The following is a 24,706-nucleotide window of genomic DNA, read 5'->3' as shown; positions in this document are numbered from 1 at the left end:
CACCTTTTCTTTTTAACCTTAAAATTGCTTTAACTTTTGACTCTTAAGTTTAAATTGACTTGTCAAAAAATAAAAATGTATATTTTTTAAAGCTCTAAAAGAACACCAAACATTACTTTTACTCTAAATCTTGAACTTGAATATCTACGTTCAAAAAACTGATTTTTGAAGGTTCGCTCAAATCCTTTCTCTAAATTTGGTCGTAGAAGGCGTATATTGCTTGGATTGGCAAGCTCATCAACTTTCTAGACGTCAGAAAAGTCTCAAAACTATTCCTCTAAAGTAAGATTTTTGCAAAACCCCCAAATCGTAAACAACCCTAACTTTCAGCCAAGCTAAAAGCTGTCCTTTCCATTTGCAACAACTCTTCTGAAGACACCAAACCTCCAGAACTGCACAATTTTTCGGTAAATCCATTTTCCATTTGGGTAATTCTCCGTCACAGCAGTTGCCCCGAACCCTCTTCGATTTGCGTGAAACTTTGTCCTAAGGGGTAACTTTTGTCCCTGATCACGAATCCGAGGTCCGTTTTTTGATATCTCGTGACGGAGGGGCGGTACGACCCCTTTCATTTTTGATCAAGCGAAAAAATAGGTGTTTTTCAATAATTTGCAGCCTGAAACGGTGATGAGATAGAAATTTGGTGTCAAAGGGACTTTTATGTAAAATTTGACGCCCGATTTGATGGCGTACTCAGAATTTCGAAAAAACATTTTTTTCATCGAAAAAAAAAACTAAAAAAGTTTTAAAGATTCTCCCATTTTCCGATACTCGACTGTAAAATTTTTTGGAACATGTCATTTTATGGGAAATTTAATGTTCTTTTCGAATCTACATTGATCCAGAAGGGTCATTTTTTCATTTAGAACAAAATTTTTCATTTTAAAATTTCGTGTTTTTTCTAACTTTGCAGGGTTATTTTTTAGAGTGTAACAATGTTCTACAAAACTGTAGAGCAGACAATTACAAAAATTTTGATATGTAGACATAAGGGGTTTGCTTATAAACATCACGAGTTATCGCAATTTTACGAAAAAAAGTTTTGAAAAAGTTACTTTTTGCGTTTCTCTTTGTTTCGTCGTCCGTGTCTGTCGCGGGTGACCATGAACGGCCATGATCAACGACGACCAACATTTTCAAAACTTTTTTTTCGTAAAATCGCGATAACTCGTGATGTTTATAAGCAAACCCCTTATGTCTATATATCAAAATTTCTTTAATTGTCTGATCTACAACTTTGTAGAACATTGTTACACTCTAAAAAATAACCCTGCAAAGTTAGAAAAAACATGAAATTTTAAAATGAAAAAAATTGTTCTAAATGAAAAAATGACCCTTCTGGGTCAATGTAGATTCGAAAAGGACATTTGATTTCCCATAAAATGACATGTTCCAAAAAATTTTACAGTCGAGTAACGGAAAATGGGAGAATTTTTAAAACTTTTTTAGTGTTTTTTTCGATGAAAAATACATTTTTTCGGAATTCTGAGTACGCCATCAAATCGGGCGTCTAATTTTACATAAAAGTCCCTTTGACACCAAATTTCTATCTCATCATCGTTTCAGGCTGCAAATTATTGAAAAACACCTCTTTTTTCGCATGTTCAAAAATGGAAGGGGTCGTACCGCCCCTCCGTCACGAGATATCAAAAAACGGACCTCGGATTCGTGATCAGGGACAAAAGTTACCCCTTAGGACAAAGTTTCACGCAAATCGAAGAGGGGTCGGGGAAACTTTTCCCGATTGCGTGTGAGTTGGTAGAGAATTACCCTATATTTTTTTACAAAATCGAAATTTTCTATTTTAAATGAGGAAAGATAACAAAAAAGAAGTATTTTTTAACTTTCACGGGAATCATCCACCCAAATAAACAAATATCGTTAAACTTAAACAGGACTCAGAAAAAAATTGAAATGTTTCAATATGTGATTTCAAAGATAAAAAATACTCTTCATTTTATTTTGAATAAAACAAAGTTTGATTCTTTTAATCTACTCAAAATTATACCTTTCAAATAAAAAAGCAGTAAAATTTTGAGCACAGAAAATGAAAATATAACTAAATTTAGTTGGTTTCTAAAAAAAACTCAAAGATCTGAACATTTCTTCAAATGGTTCATAAATCAACTATTCACTCGCTTAATAATACAGTAGTTCATACAATTATTTTCATTCCTATTTGAGTTTGATAAATTATTTTGAGAAAAATCGTTACATTTTCACACAGACATAAAATTTCACGGGATTTCGCGGAAAAAGACAAATATCGTGAAATTTCACTAACCCTTATCATTATCTATTTTTAATGAATTTTTCTATAATTAAACCGAAATACTTAATAGATTTGAAATAATGAGCGACAATTTTCAAGTCTTTAGATATTAATCAATGAAGAACACAATTGTTGGAAATAATGGATTCGAACCATTAAAAAAAACTTAAAATAAAAAACTTTAATAATGCCTATTAGACATCAGATTTCAATACAAATTTGAAGTTTCAGAATAAGGGGAACAGAAAGTGTTTTCAACTGAAATCAAGTAAATAGCTTTGCAGAAAGTAAGCGAGCTGGTATTCATCAAAACTATTGCAAACGTTTAGATTTTTTAGTAAAAAAAAGTCTGGAAATTGTTTAGAAACAGGAACGAATCGTTAACCTGCCGAACATAAGAGAGTTTCTTTTACTTTTCTTCTTAAGCGCTTTAAAAGACAGTCAAAAAGACATTTTGAACACGAATAAGGGGTTTCAAGGGGTTGTAAGGGGTTTGTGCTTGCTGCCAAAAAAATGTGTGTGTCTTTTGAAGGAGTAAAACGCCTTTTAATGTTTTTTCAAACTTACAAAAAACCATACTCGTCCAAATTCTTACGATATAATATCAAGTGCAATGGACATTCTTGCAATTATTTTAAGTGTATTTTATAATTTGGTTTGAACATGTTTTAATTTTATTTCCGACTCCACAAAAGAAAGGTTCGATTCTGTTCAGTTTTCTCGAAACATTTGAATCATTTAAGTATTTTGGTCTGAATATCATACTATTCATTTTCAGGCAGTTATAAAATTGTTTAGTCATATAAATTTAAACAAAAAAAACATATTTCTATAAGATACAGCGACTTCAAAAATTCTGTTTAAATATTGATTGTCGAACTCTTTTATATTATTATTTTAAATATCGTCAGTTGTGTGCTATCTTGTGACACGTCATATCTTTTTACAGCAGACGTTTCACAAGATAGCTTACAAGCGACGATTTGAAGAAAAAAAATTCCTCGGCTGTTTTGCTGAATTTGTATCATTTTTATTTTGAATCAAATCGTTTAATTTATATTTGGAAATTTTACAAACTTGTTCAAATAACGATCCTCATCAACCTAGCTTGAAATTTTAACTCATAACCTGTGGATCTACTAATCCAAAAGGCTGCTAGATTATCTCCCACTCTTAGTTGGAATTCTTAGCCTGCAATGCTCATTGTTGGAAATCTGACATGGTTCAACGGAACATCGATGCATATGCTACCGAATAACATCAGTCAATTAAATTCTTCAATTTTTGTTCAACATGCATAATTTCGATCGAAATGTGTGGTGGAATCTATGCTTCTAAGCGCTCCAATTTAACTCTGGCTCGCGAAAAATCTCACAATATAAATTAATCAGCTAAATAACGAAAATTTCAAGTCAAGCATCCGTGGTATTCAAGAAATCATCTGCACTGCACGCTCCAACACAGAAATTCGATAAATTTCCACCCCCGGATTGCGTGATCCCGTCCCACCAACATACCTTGAGTTGGACCGAACCATCACTCAATCAACAATTCCTGCAATGCAATGTGTGCAACTACTCCGGCTCACTATCCGAAATGCCGAAATCCATAATTTAGCGTGCAATTTCGCTTTGGAAACCCGCATAAATTTTCCGTCTCCGTGCTTGACTTTCACTTCCGGGGCCGACCGGATGTGGTCGATCGAGCATCCGTCTCCTTTCCTTGCAAATAGTACAGCCTGAAGCTTCTTCCCGAACCCATTTTCGCAAGTATAGGATGGGTTACATATTTACGACCAGCCATCAGTCTGATTTGTGGCCGGGACGACCTGTTACGAGTCGAGACGAGGCTCATCCTAATGGCTGCTAAGCATCGCACAAGACAGTGTCCCCCCTTTTTCTGGCCTCCGGGTTGGATGTTGCACAGTTGAAAGAATTTTGAAAATTAAAAATGAAATTGTGTTTTTTTTTTATTTCTTCTATTGAACCGTTTGATTTGTGTCAAAAAAGATTGTTATGAAATTTTAATGAAATTTAAAAAAGCAATTTAAAACAGTTTTTTTTGCGGTGTAGCAACAACTAGAAATTATCGGGGAAATGAACCATTTTCTCCAGGAATGGGTATCGTCGGCGTTGACGTCGTTGTCGCCAGGAAAATGGGGTGATAAAATTTAATTGGCTGTAAATTTGATTGCTAAATTAGTGGGTGCGACAAATGATTATTGAGGGGGTAAGGTCGTGGGGATCGGTGATTTCCTCCTACTCTGGGAGTTACAACCTGGAAGGAAGTGCAAATTTCCCGCCAATGAAATCGAGAACGGTAGGTTGTAATTCGAATAAATTACAATACATTTCGCGGAACGATTTTTCCATTGTTGCCACTTTATTCTGGTCTCATTGTTCGGTGGAAATGTTCAGTGAACAATGTTCAATCAAAATGCTCCGAAAATATAACATTTCATTGACGTAGTTATTGAAACTTTTATCCGCCATCTAGCGGAGAAAATCGAAAGCGCCCAAATGTAGACAACATCCATTACATCACAGCGCCGAAACAACTCCCCGTTCGGGGAATAATTTTGCCAAAATTCTGATTGAAACTCGGAAAAGGCGAAAATTCAACGAGGGATTCTGGGAACATCTCCCACCCCAAAAAAGCACACCCACACACCCTACTCGAATATTAATCACATTATTTGTTTCCTCTCTATATTTCCACCTGCAAATTTCGCACCGTGAAACTCCCAGTACAACCTGACGCTGGTGGCTTCGGACAGCCTGAACGAGAACAAAACGATCATCGTGATCAACGTGAAGGACGTGAACGACATGCCGCCGGTTTTCCCCCAGCAGCTGTACGAGCGCACCATGGACGAGGAGCTGGACGTTCCGTTTCGGATTATGCAGGTCCTCCTCTCATTCCGCTTCGAACTTTTTTTTTGGTGGTGTCGGTGGTGGTGGTGTCCGTCCGTGTTGGTTACTAACAATAGCTTAATTGGGTTATTTCTTGGAAGTATTTTGGACAGCAAACTGAGCTCGATCAATAACAGACAACAGTTTTCATATACTTCAGCTAATTGAGTTCTGCGCAGATTTTACCACTTAGTTTCTTCATTGAATGCTTTAAATTCTTTGAAAAATTTGTTTCCATGATTATGCAAATTGTAAATTGAAAAAAAAAGAAAGAAATTTGATAAATTTCAAATATTAAGACCTTTTTTCATAAATCAACCTATCTAATTTCAGCTCCAAAGCACATTGGCATGAAATCAAACAAGAGTTAAGAATACTATGAACTATTTAAAAACTTTTCAAAAATTATACAAAAAATATACAAAAACTATTTAAAAACCATACAAAAACTATTTCAAAACATTTAAAAAACAATTCAAAAACTTTTCAAAAATTAAACAAAAACTATACAAAATCTATTCAAAAACTATTCAAAATTTATTCGAAGACTGTTAAAAAACTATTCAAAAATATTCTAAAAATATATAAAAATATATTAAAAATATATGTCAAAAGTATTCACAAAATATTCAAAAAATACTCCAAAAATATTTAAAAAAATATTCAAAGAATATTAAAAAAAATATTCAAAAGGTATTCAAAAAATATTCAAGAAATATTCAAAAAATATTCAAAAAATATTCAAAAAATAATCAAAAAATATTTTAAAAATATTCAAAAAATATCCAAAAAATATTCAAAAAATATTCAAAAAATATCCAAAAAATATTCAAAAAATATTCAAAAAATATTTAAAAAAATTTCAAAACAAATATTCAAAAAATTATTCAAAAAATATTCAGAGATATTAAAAAAAACACTGAAAACATATTAAAAAAAATATATCAAAGAATTTCTGGCAATATTGAAAAACAAATAGGCAAAAATTCAAAATATTCAATAATTATTCAAAAACTGTCTAAAAAATGTTTGAAAAATATTAGAAAAATTATTTTTAAAAAATCAAAGAATTTCAAAAACTATTTCCAAAATGTTCAAAAAAACACAAAATACATTATTTTTTTTTTAAAGCTTCAATAAAATCATGAAATTAATAAATTAAAAGTGGAGAAGATCAAGAAATTCAAGAAATTAACGAATTTCAAGAAATTAACGAAATTCCAGAAATTCCAGAAATTCAAAAAAAATCAAGAAATTCAATTCAAGAAATTCAAGAAATTCAAGAAATTTAAGAAATTTAAGAAATTTAAGAAATTCAAAAAATTGAAGAAATTCAAGGAATTCAAGAAAATCAATAAATTCAAGAAATTCAAGAAATTCAAGAAATTCAAGAAATTCAAGAAATTCAAGAAATTCAAGAAATTCAAGAAATTCAAGAAATTCAAGAAATTCAAGAAATTCAATAAATTCAAGAAATTCAAGAAATTCAAGAAATTCAAGAAATTCAAGAAATTCAAGAAATTCAAGAAATTCAAGAAATTCAAGAAATTCAAGAAATTCAAGAAATTCAAGAAATTCAAGAAATTCAAGAAATTCAAGAAATTCAAGAAATTCAAGAAATTCAAGAAATTCAAGAAATTCAAGAAATTCAAGAAATTCAAGAAATTCAAGAAATTCAAGAAATTCAAAAAATTCAAGAAATTCAAGAAATTCAAGAAATTCAAGAAATTCAAGAAATTCAAGAAATTCAAGAAATTCAAGAAATTCAAGAAATTCAAGAAATTCAAGAAATTCAAGAAATTCAAGAAATTCAAGAAATTCAAGAAATTCAAGAAATTCAAGAAATTCAAGAAATTCAAGAAATTCAAGAAATTCAAGAAATTCAAGAAATTCAAGAAATTCAAGAAATTCAAGAAATTCAAGAAATTCAAGAAATTCAAGAAATTCAAGAAATTCAATAAATTCAAGAAATTCAATAAATTCAAGAAATTCAAGAAATTCAAGAAATTTAAGAAATTCAAGAAATTTAAGAAATTCAAGAAATTCAAAAAAAAATGTTACATTTTTTGCATTTCATTTTTTTAATAATAATAAATAAAATTCAAGAAATTTATAAAATTAAAGTAATTTTTAAATGTGTAAAAAACTAAATTAAATTCTAGAAATTGAAGATTTTTTTTAAATGTGATAAATTTAGAAAATTTTTGAATGTTAATAATTAAAAAATATATATATAAAAATTAAGAAAATGTTTAAATCAAGAAAATTGTAAAAATTAATGAAAATAGCAAAATTTTAAAAATAAAAAAAATAAGATCAAAAATAAAAAAAACTCATCAAATCAATTGAATTTTATATTTTCAATTAAAAACATTTTAAAATTGAAAAAAAATAAAATTTTAGAAAATTAAAGAAATTATTGAAATTTATTACATTTTTGTAACTAATAAAAAAATTAAAAAAAATTAAAATTCAAAAAATTTTAAAATTTAAAATGTTTTTAAATGATGGAAAACAATGAAAAACATTGTAAAAATCTATGAAATTTTCAAAATCCAATTAATTTACATAATTTAATAATTTTGAAAAAATGTAATAGTCAAGATGTTTTTTTAATTAAGAAAACTTTTGAAATTCATGATATTTACACAATTTTTAAAAGTTTAAGATTCAAATAACAATTGTTAATATGTTTTTTTCTTAATGAATTTCCTTATTTCAAGATTTTTTGATTTGAAAAAAGCACAAATTTAAGAAATATATAAAAAAGCCTTTTTTAAAATTCAGAAAATTTTAAAAATTTGAGATTCAGAAAAATACATTTTTGAATTTAAATTTTTTTAAATTGAATTGAATTTAAAAAAATTTATGAAATTTGAAAAAAAAATCAAATAAAATTTCCGAAATTTAAGAAATTTGGATTACAAATAACCAGAAAATTACGACATACTGAGAGATTAAGAAATAAAAAAAAATCGAGGTATTCAAAGAACACAAGAAGTTAAAAAAATCATTTTTTTTCAGGAAATTCAAAATTTTTAGAATATTCTAAGAATTTAAAAAAAATCAAGTAATCTAAATGTCTTCTGTATTGTATCTGAGCGAAAAAAAATTCATTTTGGATAGTCAAAAAGTTTTATTGTATGCTAATTAATAAACCCAAAAGTAGCAAGTTAGATTTCTACGATTTCATTAAATTTCTGGTGCGCAATTTGATTTTGCTGATTAACTTAAAACACTTTTTTTCCTTATTGATCGAGTTCAGAAAGTTTCCAACGTACGTCTTTAATCTCTTAACTTAGCCAATTTACTAGCTCAAACATGCTACCAAGAAAGACACCCCTCTGCCAATGTGGTACCATTTCCCGTCATTTCAAGCTGCTGCTCCCACATTAAATTACCACTTACACACGTGTATCTCCACGTTTCAAATTAGGTGACGGATCCTGCTGCTACTAACTTTGCTTCTCTCTTCGCTGCTGCTGCTCTGTCGAACGCTGCGCGCGACTTCATCAATTAACCTTAAAAAGGGAAAACTTTCGCTAACTACCTGGGTGCTAACTCAATGTTCTTCGCGTTGTGTCTCTTCGTGGTGGTGGCGGTGATGGCTTAAGTTTAACCACCTGTATCAAACGCCATTATCTCCCGGGGTTGGAAAATCCAGCAAACTGACGACAAAGTTCCAACCTCCTCCTGTTTGTAGGGGGTTTGGGGTGAGTTGGGTCTGCGACTGTAAATATGGCTGATCCTGGGGGCGCATTAACGCGTACTAATTAGCAATTTATGTGTTTGCTTGCGGTGTGTCCCCACCGGGCTGGTGTTCAACCTCCCGCACAAATGGAGCCAGATTTAGGAGCGTCGGCAGAGGACGAAAGGACGAGTTTTGCCTCCAACGAACCAACGAATGTGCGCTTAATTGGATTTGCGTTAAAAGCGTGTCGCGTGGTGGAGTTGGGAGTTGGATTTTTTTTTATTGGTCGCTGGATGCTTTTACTACTGTGGGTTGGATTTATTTGCTGCTCCTGGGAAGGGGGAAAAAAGCGCGGATTCTAACGAGGATTATTTATTTCTACTGGGACGTCCCTGCGGGTAGTCGGTACTAAGCAGTGTATTTTTTAAATTATTTTCAGGTCAGCTTTATTGAATTAGATTGCGAAATTAATTAGCTCAGCTCGGTTAATTGACTTCGTCCTGGGAAAGCTGAGTTTGTACAACCAGAAAGTTACCTCGTTGGTAGAGGAATCGAATCAATCCTTTTGGAATTCATATCAGTTTGTTTTTTTTTAGAACAAAATTTTCAAAGCATTGCTCAAATAGAAACTTTAAACATGAACACAATTGTCCGCCCCAAAATTTTCGCTCAGCTGCTGCCAAGTGACCAAGTGACCAATTTGAATGCATCTTTTATTTCAAAAAGAAAGGAAACTTTCCGCTGCTTTCCAAAACCTGAGAGACACACAAAACCAGTTTCGCACATCAGGTGGCAATTGGCAACTGCTTCACAAAGTGGCGGAAAACTTTTTGGCCCAGGAAAAGAACTTTTCCTCGGCTGCAGAGAAGCATAAAAATGTATGGCTTTAACTGATTTTCCCCGCAAACTTGCAGAGGTGCCCCGCCGGTGGTCGTTTCCGGGGAAAAGTTTTCGGACAGGACGAAAAGTTAGACGATTTTCCCACTGCTTGGGAAGGTATGCGGAAATGAAGAAAAAAGCGTACTTTTTTTTGTTTTCTTAAGAAAAAGTACATTCTGCCTCGTGAAGACCAATTTGTTCCAGGCTTTTGGACGGGGGACAAAATGGCCGCAGCGTGAGTTGATGTTCCCGTTTTTCGAGCAAGTAATTGTCTTCTGCACGATGAAAGATTCCACTCAACTTTTGAGAAAAGGGGGACCTCTTCTGGGAAGATTCCGTCCAGAACAAATTATTGTAACGATGTTTTAATTAAATTGTCTGCTCCGATGCTCCCTTCGAAATTGTCAACCTTTCTTCGAAAGGAAGAAGTTTGTTTTCTCTAAAAAAGGACAACATTTTAAGCTTAATCAGCAGAATGTTCATTTTCTGCCGAGCAATACATTATTTTGCTATTTATTGTCGTATTAAGAGGCCATTAAATTAGAGCGACTGCCCAAAGTAACTTCTTCTCTGGTCACTTTTGCAAAGTTTTATTTTCCTCTCAAAAAAAAGTAAAACCCACAATGGTTTCCTTTCCCAGGGCCCAGTAAAAGCAGAATTAAATTGATAATCCCTCACAAAAGTCGGAAATCAAAATTGAAACCGGAAGAAAAAGATAAGCCTCCCCGCGAAAAGTCTTTCGCAAAATACGACCCCAGATAGCAATCAAGAAAGATTTCAACCAAGATTTTGCGGAGCGGATTCGGTGAAAGGCGACTCATAAAATTGGATCATGGTTTCGTGCTCTCTGGCACCGTCACAAGGGCACTTAAACTTAATTACGCTGAAAAGTGGAACGACTCGCTGGTATTTATTGCTCGCTTTTTCTTCCACGGGAGTGATCTTTGATTCCTCGGGAAAAACTCGATGAAAACGATTTCGTCTGAAGTTTAGTGAGTCGAATGAAAAAGTTGGAAATCGTGGGAAATTGAGCAGGCTGGATTTGGAGAGATCTTTGACGAATCTCTTTCGCATTTTTTCACTGAGCAAAATAAAAAAAAACAGATAGAAAAAAAAATTAAAAATTTCTAAAATCTTCAAAATTATCAGAATTTTCAAAATCTTCCAAATCTTCAAAATCTTCAAAATTTTCAACATCTTCAAAATCTTCAAAATCCTTAAAACCTTCAAAATCTTCAAATTCTTCAAATTCTTCAAATTCTTCAAATTCTTCAAATTCTCCAAATTCTTCAAATTCTTCAAATCCTTAAAATTCTTCAAATTCTTCAAATTCTTCAAATTCGTCAAATTTTTCAAATTCTTCAAATTCTTCAAATTCTTCAAATTCTTCAAATTCTTCAAATTCTTCAAATTTTTCAAATTCTTCAAATTCTTCAAATTCTTCAAATTCTTCGTATTCTTCAAATTGTTCAAATTTTTCAAATTCTTCAAATTCCTTAATATCTTCACAATCTTTACAAGCTTCAAAATCTTTAAAATCGTCAAAATCTTCAAAATGTTAAAAATCTTTATAATCTTCAAAATGTTAAAAATCTTCAAAATCTTCAAAATCTTCAAAATCTTTAAAATCATCAACATTTTCAAAACCTTCAATATTTTCAAAGTTCTCAAAATCTTCAAAATCTTCATAGTTTTGAGAACTCTTTAAAATCTTCCATATCTTCCAAATCTTCCATATCTTCCAAATCTTTCAAATCTTCAAAATCATCAAAATATTCAAAATCTTCCAAATCCTCGAATCTTCAAATCTTCAAATCTTCAATCCTTCAAATCTTCAAATCTTCAAATTTTCAAATCTTCAAATCTTCAAATCTTCAAATCTTTAAATCTTCAAATCTTCAAATCTTCAAATCTTCAAATCTTCAAATCTTCAAATCTTCAAATCTTCAAATCTTCAAATCTTCAAATCTTCAAATCTTCAAATCTTCAAAACTTCAAATCTTCAAATCTTCAAATCTTCAAATCTTCAAATCTTCAAATCTTCAAATCTTCAAATCTTCAAATCTTCAAATCTTCAAATCTTCAAATCTTCAAATCTTCAAATCTTCAAATCTTCAAATCTTCAAAACTTCAAATCTTCAAATCTTCAAATCTTCAAATCTTCAAATCTTCAAATCTTCAAATCTTCAAATCTTCAAATCTTCAAATCTTCAAATCTTCAAATCTTCAAATCTTCAAATCTTCAAATCTTCAAATCTTCAAATCTTCAAATCTTCAAATCTTCAAATCTTCAAATCTTCAAATCTTCAAATCTTCAAATCTTCAAATCTTCAAATCTTCAAACCTTCAAACCATCAAATCTTCAAATCTTAAAATCTTCAAATGTTTAAATTTTGAAATCTTCAAATCCACAAATATTTCATTTTAAAAATTTCGATTTTTAAAACTTAAAAAAATTTAATCACTGAATACAGAAGTGTAGGTATCCGTGAATTTCATAATTTTAGTGAAAAATACCCTTTTCTTGAGCCGTTTTCACTTTCAACTTTTCAAAGTGTCAAAGAAACTTCTGATAATCTAATAAAGTTTTATTAAAAATATTTTCAATCACTTTTATCAAATATAAGTTGTTGACTAAATTTTTTCCTAATAATACCGAATCTTGTCTTTTTAAAACATGAATATTTTGTAAATCCTGAAATAATCCGAACTTATAAAAAAATTGGATTTTTTGATGCATTTTTTATAACTCCAGAAACTTGACTAACATAAAAGTTAGTTTTTCTGTAAGTTTTTTAAATAGTTTTTTCTTACTCTTGCTAGTGCCTTAGTTAAAGAAATAATTGTTCCTAAATGGATTATGATGCAACACACAGCTGTAACTCCAAAACTCTGTAATGCACTTCAAAATAACTCATTGTATCTTGATTATTCACCTATAAAACCGAATTGAATTGAATTGAATAAAAGTTAGTTTTTTTTAATCTTTTGATACTTGATCTGTAAAAAGTTGGAAATTGTAGAAAGATAAAGCATTGACTTTTTTACGCATAAAAAATCACTAAACGAATCAAATTTACCTAATTAATGTTTTAAAAAAGGTTTTTTTAAATTGAAATATAAATTTAAAGTTCCTATTATTGAATAAACAAACCAACTGGCCTTCACCTAGTTTTATTGATGTTTTATAGTAGCATCCAAATAGCTTTATAGTTTTATTTGGGCTTCCACCTCAAGAGCTAATCAAAAGGTTCTAACAAGGTTTTATGCCTCAAACTTTAAACCTTGTCACACTTAAAGCTAAATGGCATTCAATAAGGTTTTATGAAAGTTTTAAGACTGTTTTTAAAACCCGATTTAAATTCCATGCCAAATGGTTTTATCGCATGCTTCTTTAAAACCAAGGGTGTTTTAGCTGTCGAGTGCCATTAGGCATGAAAAAAGCTTACTTGAAACCATAAGCTCCTAAAGAGCATTTCACGAATATAAATGACGCTAAACGCGTGTTTTCAACTGCGAGAACTAATCTTTCAAATAATCATAATTACCTTCAAAATAAATTATTTCATCATCGCCATTTTTGCAAACCATCTCCTTTATTTCATTTGGCAAGACGAAGATTTGTTGCCACAATAAAACCTGTTGATAGTATTCAATTATAAAGCCTTGAACTCCAATGTAGGTTGCAAAAATATGCCGTAACAACCATGGAGGTCGGAGGTCCTTTTGGAGTTTAAGAGTGGTTTATCGAGGTTCTGGTGAGGCTGTTATGACTAAGTGATTTTAATGTTGGTTTTGGCTGATAGGTTTGATAGCGGATGTGACAGCTTTGATAATGTTCTTGGGAGATCAACAGATTAAAAAAGAATTAATTTTAAATTAGTGAATAAAATGTTTTTCGCAAATAAGTTAGAAGTTTACAGCCCTTTTCAAATGGCTCTTGAGGAAATTCACTTAAATTTTAAGGTAGCTCTCTCGTCAAAACATCGGTCACACCTTTCGTCGGGATAATTTATCTTTTCAGCCCTTTAGCAAATCATTCCTCCAAAAACCAATTTTCCACCTAGCACGTGTTTCAATTTGTCAAAATTTCGCCTACTTAGCCCCGTTCCCAACCCAAGCTTGCACGTTAGCTAACCCTTTTGGTGTGCATGTGACACTAACCTCCTAATCTCCCTTAATCCAACCTGACTCACGTGTGTGTTTGACTAATGCATGCCATCAATCTACTGTTCATGGTAACGGAGAGCGAGTGTGAGAGTTCCTGAACTCCAAGCTCAGCCTGTAGGTTTGCCAGTGTGTTACCAGTCAAGCAATTTAATTACAAGATTAATTTATTTCCCCCAAAATCCTGCCACTAAACCGTTTGCCCTAATCTCCCCATCCTCCTCCTCCTCCTCCTTGGAATGCTTTTTGACCTAATCGTTTAACCTAGTCGCACACACGTCTTCCACCATCAACCTGAGGATATTAATTAAATTTTATCTTTACTTTTCTACCTTTTCCACACACATGCCACGGGACCCCCCTTAATTCAACCCAAAACAGGTGACGGCCACCGACGGCGATAAGGATCGGCCCCAGAACATCGTGTACTTCCTCACCGGGCAGGGTATCGACCCGGACAACCCGGCCAACAGCAAGTTCGACATCAACCGGACCACCGGCGAGATCTTCGTGCTCAAGGTAAGAAAGTCAATATTTGCAAAATTTTCTACTTGTTTGTTTTTTGCTTCGCAAGCAATCTACCTCTCTCGAGATGATGGCTTCTGATCTCTTCTCGTAAATCAAGAAACTTATGCAATTTATCTGGGCGTGTTTTTCTTCCGGTTGATGCGCGCAGCATTTCCCTGGGAACGCGTGGGAGGCGAAAATGATGGCGTTGCCTTCACTGCCTAGACATTGATGCCTGGGTGCTCACATCCCGGAATGATGAAAGTTAATCTTGTTTTCCTTAACCGTTTTAACGGGAGGAAGTGAGGACAGAGTTGTAAATAATTGCACAAGTTTTATTAATGATTCAAACGAAACTATTCAACATTTTTTTAAAGTATTTTGATAAGCTTAATTCTGCAAAAAGGACCAACATTATTATCCTTATCTTAAATTTTGATATATTTTAATACATCAATCGACATTTTTCAAGTTGATGCCAGTAAACGAGTTGAAATGTCATGGTATGATACATTTAGGCTCCCTGAATACGCTCAAATGGACAGAATTGAATTTGAGTACATTTACTGCCTGTAAAAAAATCCTAAATATCAAGTTAAATGCTATGGAATTATCCAACACATAATTATTCTATGTATATATGTATGTATGTATGTATGATCCCCATACCCGCAGGCAACTTGGTCCTGGAACACATGTGAGCGCTAGGTGAACAATTCGATCATCTTTTACTCCGTAATCTGTACACCCACGTGCATAAGTTTTTTTGCACGAATTTGAATGCTACAAATACCGGCGCATAGAACAAAATGGTTTCCCTCTTCCCACCCCAAGCGCCGGAAATTTGTAGCGGGTGTAGGGACACTTCGCATAGACGCCCTTGCTCCCATCACGTCACTGAGGGTATGGAGCGACGAGAAATTAATAAGCATGCCCCCTCAGTCGAACCTTCATTAGAGAAGCAGGCAATCCACAACTCACAGCGAACGACCAAGGGAACACCCTACCGCGTATTTAGTGGAAATTGGCGTAGTTAGTCTTGAGTGGAATGAGTGAATGTAAGCGTATAAGTGAAAGTTTTTTTTTGTACTATAACAAGAACGGGCTCACCAAATTATGTATCTTCAATACCAGCTTCATCTTCAGTATCAGGAGTGGTCCGATTTGATTAACTTGAGATCCGTCGACAAACTTGAAACAGCAGATGGTTGATTATACGCATTTTCGCCGACTTTGAAAACGTCACCGACGGATTCAAAGGTTGTCCAAGGAAACGCACCGGATGAAGAGTTGCTACCAGGAAACGTTGACGTTGAAATCCAAAAAGCAGCTCAATTTATGCAACAGGCTCGGAAAATCCAGAAAGATGTGCTCCTGAAGTCACGCTGGAAACCACCGTCAGACGTCTTTTCTGCGACCACCACCTTCTCCACTGAATTTCGGCAGAAATAACCGAAATTTTCGCACTTTTTGAAACGAAATTGAGGGAGGAAATTGACAGCGATTTTTTTTTTTTCGATCCGCACACACCCAAGGCTTACTACGATCTCCTCCAACACATAATTATTCTATGTATTGCGTAAAATGCTCTAAAATACAATTCTGTCGATTACAGCGTCGATTACTGACATCATCTTCTATCATTTTTAATTGTGATTTATTCTAAAAATTCCCACCAAAGAATTGTTTTACAATGAATACCTATTTAATCCCCCAATCAAATCTCCTCAGCCCCTCGATCGCGATCAACCCAACGGTCGGCCCCAGTGGCGCTTCACCGTGTTCGCCCAGGACGAGGGCGGCGAAGGGTTGGTCGGGTACGCCGACGTGCAGGTCAACCTGAAGGACATCAACGACAACGCGCCAATCTTCCCCCAGGGTGTTTACTTTGGCAACGTGACGGAAAATGGAACCGCCGGCATGGTGGTGATGACCATGACCGCCGTGGACTACGACGATCCGAATGAGGGTGAGTAGATTTGGGCGAGTTGGGCTTCTGAATGAGGTTTTTAACGCTGGGGATTTGAACGCAGGTACGAACGCGAAGCTGATCTACTCGATCGAGAAGAACGTGATCGAGGAGGAGACGGGCTCGCCGATCTTCGAGATCGAGGCGGACACCGGTGTGATCAAGACGGCCGTGTGCTGTCTGGATCGCGAGCGCACCCCGGACTACTCTATACAGGTCGTGGCGATGGATGGAGGGGGGCTCAAAGGGACCGGGACGGCCTCTATACGCGTCAAGGATATAAACGATATGCCGCCGCAGTTTACCAAGGACGAGTGGTTTACGGAGGTTGACGAGACGGACGGGACGAACCTGCCGGAGATGCCGATCCTGACGGTGACAGTGCACGATGAGGATGAGACGAACAAGTTCCAGTACAAGGTGATCGATAACAGTGGGTATGGCGCGGATAAGTTTACCATGGTGAGGAACAACGACGGAACGGGCAGTTTGAAGATCGTTCAGCCGCTGGATTACGAGGATCAGCTGCAGAGCAATGGATTCCGGTTCCGTATTCAGGTGAACGACAAGGGCGAAGACAATGACAATGACAAGTATCACGTGGCTTACTCGTGGGTTGTGGTTAAACTGCGCGACATTAACGACAACAAACCACAGTTTGAGCGGCCGAACATTGAAGTTTCGGTGTACGAAAACGCTGACGTTGGTAAGACGTTGGAGACGTTCAAGGCTACCGACCCAGATCAGGGCGGTAAGAGCAAGGTATCGTACGCGATCGACCGATCGTCCGATCGGCAGCGACAATTCTCGATCAACCAGGAAGGAACTGTGACGATCCAGCGACAACTCGATCGCGAAGTGACGCCTCGTCACCAGGTCAAGATCCTGGCGATCGATGACGGAATCCCACCGAAAACCGCAACCGCGACGCTGACCGTGATCGTGCAGGACATCAACGACAATCCGCCCAAGTTCCTGAAGGATTACCGACCGGTGCTGCCGGAGCACGTGCCACCGCGTAAGGTCGTGGAGATCCTCGCCACCGACGATGACGATCGTTCAAAGAGCAACGGACCACCGTTCCAGTTCCGACTGGACCCCGGAGCGGACGACATCATCCGAGCGTCGTTCAAAGTCGAACAGGACCAGAAGGGTGCCAACGGTGACGGAATGGCGATCGTGTCTTCGCTGCGATCGTTCGATCGCGAACAACAGAAAGAGTACCTGATTCCGATCGTAATCAAAGATCACGGAAATCCGGCCATGACGGGCACGAGTACACTTACCGTAGTGATAGGAGATGTGAATGACAATAAAATGCAACCCGGCTCGAAGGAGATCTTTGTGTACAACTACTTGGGTCAGGCGCCGGACACGCAGATAGGACGGGTGTACGTGTACGATCTGGACGATTGGGATCTGCCCGACAAGAAGTTCCACTGGGAGACGAACCACGAGCACCCGCGGTTCAAGCTGGACGAGGACAACGGTATGATAACGATGCGAACGGGAACAAAGGACGGCAGGTATCACCTGAGGTTCAAGGTGTACGATCGGAAGCATACGCAGTCGGATGTGCAGGCGAACGTGACGGTCACGGTGCGGGAGATTCCACACGACGCGGTCACCAACAGCGGGTCGATCCGGATAGCGGGCATTACGGACGAGGACTTTATTCGGGTGTGGAACTACAGGACGCAGAGCCTGTCGCGGAGCAAGCTGGATCGGTTCAAGGACAAGCTGGCGGATCTGCTGAACACGGATCGTGAGAATGTGGATGTGTTCAGCGTACAGCTGAGACGGAAGCACCCCCCGCTAACGGACGTGAGGTTCTCGGCGCACGGATCGCCGTACTACAAGCCGGTGAGGCTGAACGGAATCGTGCTGATGCACCGGGAGGAGATCGAGAAGGATGTTGGGGTGAACATTACGATGGTTGGCATTGACGAGTGTTTGTACGAGAATCAGATGTGCGAGGGGTCGTGTACGAACACGCTGGACATCAGTTCGCTGCCGTACATGGTGAACGCGAACAAGACTTCGCTGGTGGGAGTTCGGGTGGATGTGTTGGCGGAGTGTACGTGCGGAGCGAGGAACTTTAGCAAGGCGGAGTCGTGTCGATCGTCACCGTGCTTCAACGGAGGACGCTGCATGGAGACGAGGTACGGACTGTCGTGTTCGTGTCCAACCGGATACACTGGGCCACGGTGTCAACAGACGACGCGAAGCTTCCGCGGTAACGGTTGGGCGTGGTATCCACCGCTGGACATGTGCGACGATAGTCATTTGAGCTTTGAGTTCATCACGAGGAAGTCCGATGGTCTGCTGTTGTATAACGGACCGATCGTGCCTCCAGAGCGGGACGAGCTGCTGGTGTCGGACTTTATTTCCGTCGAGTTGGAGAGAGGTTACCCAAGACTGCTGATTGACTTTGGCTCCGGCACGCTGGAGCTGCGGGTCAAAACGAAGAAGAGCCTGGACGATGGCGAGTGGCATCGGTTGGACATCTTCTGGGACACGGAGAACGTCCGGATGGTTGTGGACTACTGCAAGTCGGCGGAGGTCAACGAAAACGAAGACGGATCACCTCCGGAATTTGACGATTCGACTTGTCAAGCGCGGGGAACAATCCCACCGTTCAACGAGTACTTGAACGTAAACGCACCGCTGCAGATCGGTGGATTCTACCGGGAACAGTTTGATCCGACGCACTACCGATGGAACTACATGCCGATGGGCAAGGGCTTCGACGGTTGCATCAAGAACCTGGTGCACAACAGCAAGCTGTACGATTTGGCCCATCCGGGACTGTCGAGGAACAGCGTTGCCGGTTGTCCCCAGACGGAAGAGGTGTGCAGCCAGAGTGAGCAGACTTCGCGCTGCTGGGAGCACGGAAACTGCGTGGGAAGCTTCACGGAAGCACGGTGTCAGTGCCGACCGGGCTGGACGGGCCCAGCGTGTAACATCCCAACGATCCCAACCACGTTCAAGCAGCAGTCCTACGTCAAGTACGCGCTGAGCTTCGAGCCGGATCGGTTCAGCACGCAGATTCAGCTGAGGTTCAGGACGCGCGAGCAGCACGGAGAACTGTTCCGAGTGAGCGATCAGCACAACCGTGAGTACGGCATCCTGGAGATTAAGGACGCACGATTACGGTTCCGGTACAATCTGAACTCGCTGCGCACGGAAGAGCGGGACATTTGGCTGAACGCGATCGGCGTTGATGACGGGCAGTGGCACGTGGTGCGGGTCAACCGACACGGGTCGGCCGCTACGCTGGAGCTTGATGGTGGTGAGGGCCGTCGGTACAACGAGACGTTCACCTTCGACGGACACCAGTGGCTGCTGGTGGACAAGCAGGAGGGCGTCTACGCGGGCGGTAAGGCGGAGTACACGGGCGTGCGAACGTTCGAGGTGTACGCCGACTACCAGAAGAGCTGTTTGGATGATATTAGGTGAGTTGTCGCGAAAACAGCGTAACTTTGGGCGCTAACCCGTTTCTCGCTTCTTTTTACGACCAGACTCGAGGGTAAACACTTGCCCCTGCCACCGGCCATGAACGGCACCCAGTGGGGTCAGGCCACCATGGCGCGGAACCTGGAGCGCAACTGTCCGTCCAACAAGCCGTGCGCCAACGTCATCTGTCCCGATCCGTTCGAGTGTGTGGACCTGTGGAACGAGTACGAGTGCACGTAAGTATTTTGAAGCTAAAACCCCATGAACAAAACAAAACAAAAAAGTCCGTCACACTTGAACCATCGTCATCTCTCATAAATCAGCCATCATCGCACAACTCATCACCATGAACATAACCTCCTTCACGTGACTTCACCCCCCACCACATCATGTTTGTGTGTCAGCTTTGGTTTATTATTCATCCACGACTAGGACAACCCCCAAAACTGACTCTGACAAAATGACGACACGATCCGAGTTTCCGGAACGAAAACAAGCCGCCCACACATGGTCATAAACTATAAACGACTATCGGGGACCGACAAAAAAAAATCAACAAGACTGCGTCGGATATCATCAACAATGCACGGCGGCTAGGCATTCCAGCCAAGTCACAAATCTCATATTTTTATTCCTCAAACCTCCCCGTCTAGTCCGGCAGGACCAAATCCGGCCGACGTCATCGGAATTTCGCCGACTACATAACTTTGATTGTCCCCTGCCGGTGTGATTTGCAACGACGGGAGCCATAACTCATCATCAAAGCGCTTAATAAAAATATAGCCACTCATAAATTTTGTGATATATGGGGGGATGGCACACACATGCTCGTCGTCCTGGGCACTTGTGGCGCTCCCGGCACTCAGTTTTGGCTTAGTGCTTGGGATGTGAGAGTTGGACAAAGTCCTGAACCGGTTCCTGGAAGAGCGATAAATTTGGCTTCGCACTCTAATTTTCTAATGTTGTCATGGCGGGCAGGCTGGTTCAATCCATTTTATCGTTTTAACTTTGTGCCCATTTAGTTGGAATTCATTTCTTAAATTTTTATTCAATTCTGCACGGGAGCTCATTTGTCAAATTGTGCTAACTTGAATTTTCGATATCCTTTTAGTACATGCTCAATTCTTCAGTTTGCATTCACATTTTTGCAAAAAGGGATCATTTCAACTATTTGTACCCACTTATTTTTAAGTGCCCATTTAGTAAAATTCTTCAATTTTTGTTCACACTTGTTGTTAAGTGCCCATTAAGATTGGGGAAATTTCTTCAATTTTTATTCATTTTATTATATACGAATTGAGCTCAATTCTTCAATTTGCATTCACATTTTTTACAAAAAGGGCTGACTGTTTGTGACCACTTATTTTTAAGTGCCCATTTAGTTGGTTTTAATTTCTTCCATTTTTGTTCACTCTTGTTGTTAAATGCCCATCAAGTTTGTGGTAATTTCTTCATTTTTTATTCGCTCTTGCCGTTGGTGCTCATTTTTGCCAATTGTGCTTAATTTAATTTTATTGCCCAATTAGCAAGTGCATTTTTTGTATTATAATTTGGTGCTCATTCATACAAATTGAGCTCAATTCTTCCATTTGTATTCACATTTTTGCAAACAGAGCTTATTTCTCACTGTGTGCTGACTTGTTCGTTAGGTGCCCTTATAGTTTAAGTTGATTTCTGCGAATTGTGTGCACTGTTTCATTTGGAGCTTTTTTTCACCAGTTGTGCCCACTTGTCCTTTAAGTGCCCATAAATTTAGTGTTCATTCCATCAATTTGTATTCACTCTTGCATTTGATGCTGGTTTATACTAATTGTACTTCCATCCATTTTTGGTGTCCATTAAGTTTGTGGTAATTTCTTCCATTTGTACCAATTGTGCTTATCTAAATGTTAGTGCCCATTTAGTAAGTGCTCAAATCTTTAATTTGCAATCAAATTTATGCTTCTATAATGGTGCCCACATGTTTGTTAAGTGCCCATAAAGTTAGTGTTCGTTTCATTAATTTGTATAAACATTTTCATTTGGTGCTTATTTTTACAATTTTGTGATGGCTATTTAGTAAGCGCTTTTTTCTTCAATTTGTATTTACATTTTTTAAAAGAGCCTATTTCTACAATGTGTGCTCACTTGTTCTTTATGTGCCAATAATTTTTCAAATGTTTTTTTTTCGAGCTCAATATAGCTCATAATTATTAATTCTCATTTATTTTGCAAATAGTACTCGTTTCTGCAATTTTCGCCCACTTCAAGTTTTTGTACTCATTTCATCAAATCTAAATTCTTCACCTAACTTTCTGTTCAAAATAAAGTGCCCATTTCTAAAATTTGAGCCTGCTAGAATCTTTCGGATGATTTTTAGTCAAGCAATTGAATTTGTGCCCTTAGTTTTCAAGTTGTGCCCCTGTGTAAATCAAGTGCCCATGTATTGTATATCAAGTGCCCATGGGCTATTTTGTTTTTATTTGATGCTCTTGATTTGGTATTTATTGAACTTATATTGTGAATAATTTAGATCATTTAATTTGTTATATTTATTGTAATTTTCTTATTATATGATAATTTTCATTTAAATTTTTTGGTGAGATATAAAAATTTGTTTTTTACATTTTTTGCATATTTGTAAAATCGGTGGTCACTTTACATTTTGTGCCCATCCATTTGTTTGTGGAATTTATTTCTTCAAGATGGAGCTATCAAATACATTTTGTGCCCTTATCTTAGTTATTATAAGTATAGAGCACCTTCAAACTAAATGAGTCTTATTTTTTAAAAGTTGTGCTCTTAAATTCATTTTGGGCTATTGCATCAAACAAATATGTGCTTTTCTGTGCCCATTTCATCAGTTTACATTTACAAATATATGTTTTGCCCATTTCCTTAATAAGTGCTCAATCACTTTAAACTCAATTTGAACTGATTTTTGAAAATGGTGCTCATTAGTTCATACGAAGCTCATTAATTTGATGTTTTTTAATATAATTTTTTGTTCCCTAATTTGTGCAATTAATTTTTCAAATCCATTTTCTTCGTTTCTTCATCACATTTAAAATAATCATGTGCCTTTTTGTGCCCATTTTATCCGTTTGCATTTACAAATACGATCCTGGCGAATGCAGATACAGCGGACCCGTGTCTCTTAGTGGGTGACATGAATCTACCGGTCAACAACCCTGAAGCCAGAGACGTTCAACAGTACACACAGCTGCTAAATTCGTATGGCATGGCGGTGACTAACTCTTTTGTTACAAGACCCAGCAGCAACAACATCCTCGACCACGTGGTTTGCAGTGTGGCGAACTCATCCCGAGTTTCCAACTATACGATGGATTGTGACCTGAGTGATCACAGCTATGTCCTTACAGTGCTCAAACTCAAGATGGAGCAGGAACGGCGCACACTAACTAAGACTTGGACTAACTATACAGCTGTGAATGATGAATACCGATCATTTCTGCAAGAGTACCAACTAGACTTACTGGTACCAAACGAACGTCTGCAAGCCATAACAGAACGCTATGCTCTTCTAACAAAGAAACACACGCGAACGACGACGGTGGAGGTCAAGGTGAAGCATAACTGTTGTCCCTGGTTCAACTACGACATTTGGAAGCTGAGCAACATAAAGGACAAAGTGTTGCAGAAATGGAAGGCCAATCGACTGGATGAGGTTCAAACCGAACTCTTGGCTCGTGCAAATCTAAAGCTGAATGAAGCAAAGCGTAAAGCAAAGGCGAACTACCACTCGAGGCTGTTCTGTACAAGCAACCCAAAGCTACTCTGGAGTCGAATCAACGAGGTTCTAGGAGGTAAGTCGAAGGCAAACTCCAAAGTGCAGTTAGAAGTAAACCATGAAATCGTGGAAGACCCAAGCAGTGTCTCTAACATCTTCAACGACTACTTTGCCTCAGTGGGTGTTAATCTCGGCAGCCAGCTGACTTCTGACGGCAACATACACAAGTTTGGCACGATGAAGTATGCTACGCGATCCCTGTTTCTTCGACCAGTTACATCACTTGAAGTCCAGAACATAATTTTCGCACTAGACCCTAAAAAGGCGCAGGGTTATGATGGTTTCCCGGTTGCTGCCCTAAAAAGACATAGTACTCTTCTAGCAAGTTTCATCAAGGACTGCTTCAACGAGTGTGTCAGTCAGGGGGAGTTTCCGGCGTGCTTAAAGAGAGCTTTGGTCCACCCCGTCTTCAAAGGAGGCGACCCGACTAACCCGTCAAACTACAGGCCTATCTCAGTGCTTCCTGTCTTGAACAAGGTCTTCGAGAAGCTGCTTTTTGCCAGAATCTACAACTTCCTAATCGCCACCGAACAGCTATATCGCCATCAGTTTGGCTTCCGTAAGGGTTCATCGACGGAAGTAGCCATACTTGAGCTTGTTGACGAAGTTTCCAAAACACTCGATGATAAACTGTCTGCTGGCTCGATCTTCTTGGACCTCTCCAAAGCATTCGACACGATAAACCACCAAATGTTGCTGAAAAAGTTAGAGTCGTGTGGATTACGCGGATTACCGAACGCCCTTCTACAAAGCTACCTGTCCGACCGCATACAGCAAGTCGTCGTGTCTGGAATCCGCAGTGAGATCCAGTTTGTTCGTTGTGGAGTTCCCCAAGGAAGCGTTCTCGGACCGCTACTGTTTCTGATCTACGTCAACGATATGTCTAAACTGCAGCTCCACGGTAAGACCCGACTCTTTGCCGACGACACCGCCATTTCGTACGCATGCCCATCACCGGTTGTAGTAGTACAACAAATGAAGGAAGACATGGAGTTAGTGTTCAACTACCTGGAAAACAATCTTCTGGCTTTGAACCTCAGCAAAACTAAAATGATGATTTTTA

The 24,706-nt window shown here is 37.8% G+C and overlaps 1 protein-coding gene across 1 annotated transcript in view; it reads left to right on the top strand.

Moving 5' to 3' along the window:
• The window catches only part of LOC120424992 (neural-cadherin), a 106,265-nt gene that overhangs the window by 46,221 nt on the left and 35,338 nt on the right, over nt 1-24,706 (top strand). Inside the window, exons 5-8 of the mRNA XM_039589361.2 lie at nt 14,303-14,440; nt 16,160-16,397; nt 16,462-19,852; nt 19,919-20,089. Of these exons, the coding sequence (XP_039445295.1) occupies nt 14,303-14,440; nt 16,160-16,397; nt 16,462-19,852; nt 19,919-20,089 (3,938 nt within the window). The remainder of the gene's footprint in view (nt 1-14,302; nt 14,441-16,159; nt 16,398-16,461; nt 19,853-19,918; nt 20,090-24,706) is intronic.

This window comes from Culex pipiens, chromosome 2 (genome assembly GCF_016801865.2).
Source record: "Culex pipiens pallens isolate TS chromosome 2, TS_CPP_V2, whole genome shotgun sequence".
Lineage (NCBI taxonomy): Eukaryota > Metazoa > Arthropoda > Insecta > Diptera > Culicidae > Culex > Culex pipiens.
Note: the sequence above shows the minus strand (reverse complement) of the source record. Positions and strands in the feature narration are given on the sequence as shown.